This window comes from Papaver somniferum, chromosome 3, assembly GCF_003573695.1.
Source record: "Papaver somniferum cultivar HN1 chromosome 3, ASM357369v1, whole genome shotgun sequence".
Lineage (NCBI taxonomy): Eukaryota > Viridiplantae > Streptophyta > Magnoliopsida > Ranunculales > Papaveraceae > Papaver > Papaver somniferum.
Window position 1 is genome coordinate 68,343,303 of NC_039360.1, and position 1,412 is coordinate 68,344,714.

The 1,412-nt window shown below is 35.8% G+C and overlaps 1 protein-coding gene across 1 annotated transcript; it reads right to left on the reverse strand.

Annotated features, from left to right (window-relative positions):
• Window positions 1-298: 298 nt before the first annotated feature.
• On the reverse strand, window positions 299-1,024 carry LOC113359545. Its single transcript, XM_026603159.1, has one exon. The coding sequence runs from the start codon at window positions 1,022-1,024 to the stop codon at window positions 299-301; it is 726 nt and encodes a 241-aa protein (XP_026458944.1).
• Between the last annotated feature and the right edge of the window lie 388 nt (window positions 1,025-1,412).

A 1,412-nucleotide genomic window follows, 5' to 3' on the forward strand; every position in this document is an offset into this window, starting at 1 on the left:
TTTTTCGTCTTCAAGTGATAAGCGTCGTGAAGTCTAAGCTCAACTACACAAACTATTTCCTAGTCCGAGACATCCATAAATGGGATAAAAATCAAGACTTATAGTTTTGATCACTAACATTGACAAACATGCTTGAGATAGCAACAACATGCGAGTTCGACCGAGCAGTGCTCTAACAGTAATGTTTTGTAAAACAATATTTCTGCAAATATGGTGATCAGTTTCTAGACAATCACAGAACATTGTCTCTCCTGAGATTTTTTTTTTTTTTAGATAAGTCAATTCTTTAAAAAAACGACTAAGGTCCCAAAGGGATACAAGGAACAAAAGGAGTAGAGCCATCTAATATCAATCCACATGAGGATTCTATGATATTAGATTTATCTACTAATATTTGTTTAATAATACAAGTTGGGGGTGTGGTTTCCCAGGTGACAGTAGTGTTTAAAGGTCTTACAAATTTTGCTAAAGTATCTGCCACTCCATTTCCTAATCTTGGAACAAAGTAAAAACCCAAAAAATTGTTGCATAGATGTGCTAGTCTGTTTGCTTCATCAAGATAATCCCTTGAGCACCAGGATATGTCAGCTGCCTTTCCTTGTAAGTACTTGAAAATACTTTTGCAATCTCCTTCTATGTTGAACTTTTCCAAACCTTTTTCATACGCCCAAATAGCTGCCTGCATTACTCCTAAAGCCTCCGATTCTTGTGGGTCTGCTGTTGCTGATTGTCTCGCTTTCCCTCCTCCTGAAATTCCTGTATCATCCCTTAGAATTAAAGCATAACTGGAAGGTAAACTGTCAGAAATCCATGCCGCATCTACATTAATCTTAAGAGTGTCTTTTGATGGTGCCTGCCACAAAGGTTTCAGAGTTTTCTTCTTTAGTTTTTTGGCTTTATTCTGAAGGTTACTTCTCTGTGCCCAAAAAGCTACATGTCCTTGTATTTCCATAGCTAGATTCTTGACTGTTGTAGATTTGTTTTCAAAAACTCTGTTACATCTTTCCTTCCAAATAAACCACATCTTAGTAAGCATCAATTCTAGGGAAATTTATTTTCTTAGGTTCTTGATCCAATCCTTACAGAGCTCCAAGAAAGTACTTGAACTATTTATGTTAAGGGTGATAGGGTTTGGGGCCGAGTTCCATATTTCTTTATCATAAAGACAATGTAGCAAGAGGTGTTCAGTAGTTTCTGTTTCAGTTCCACACATGGTACAATAAGGATCAACATCTTTTACCTTTCCAAAAATCTTAGAGTTTTTAGATATATAAGTTGTTTTGAAGACATTTCCAAAGAAAAAGTTTAATCCTTTGGGAGATGTCTAGTTTCCATAAGGAAATCCAGAACGAATCAGGTAAATTTAGACTAACTATGTCGACTCCAGTTTCATTTAGTTTATCATATAAGGA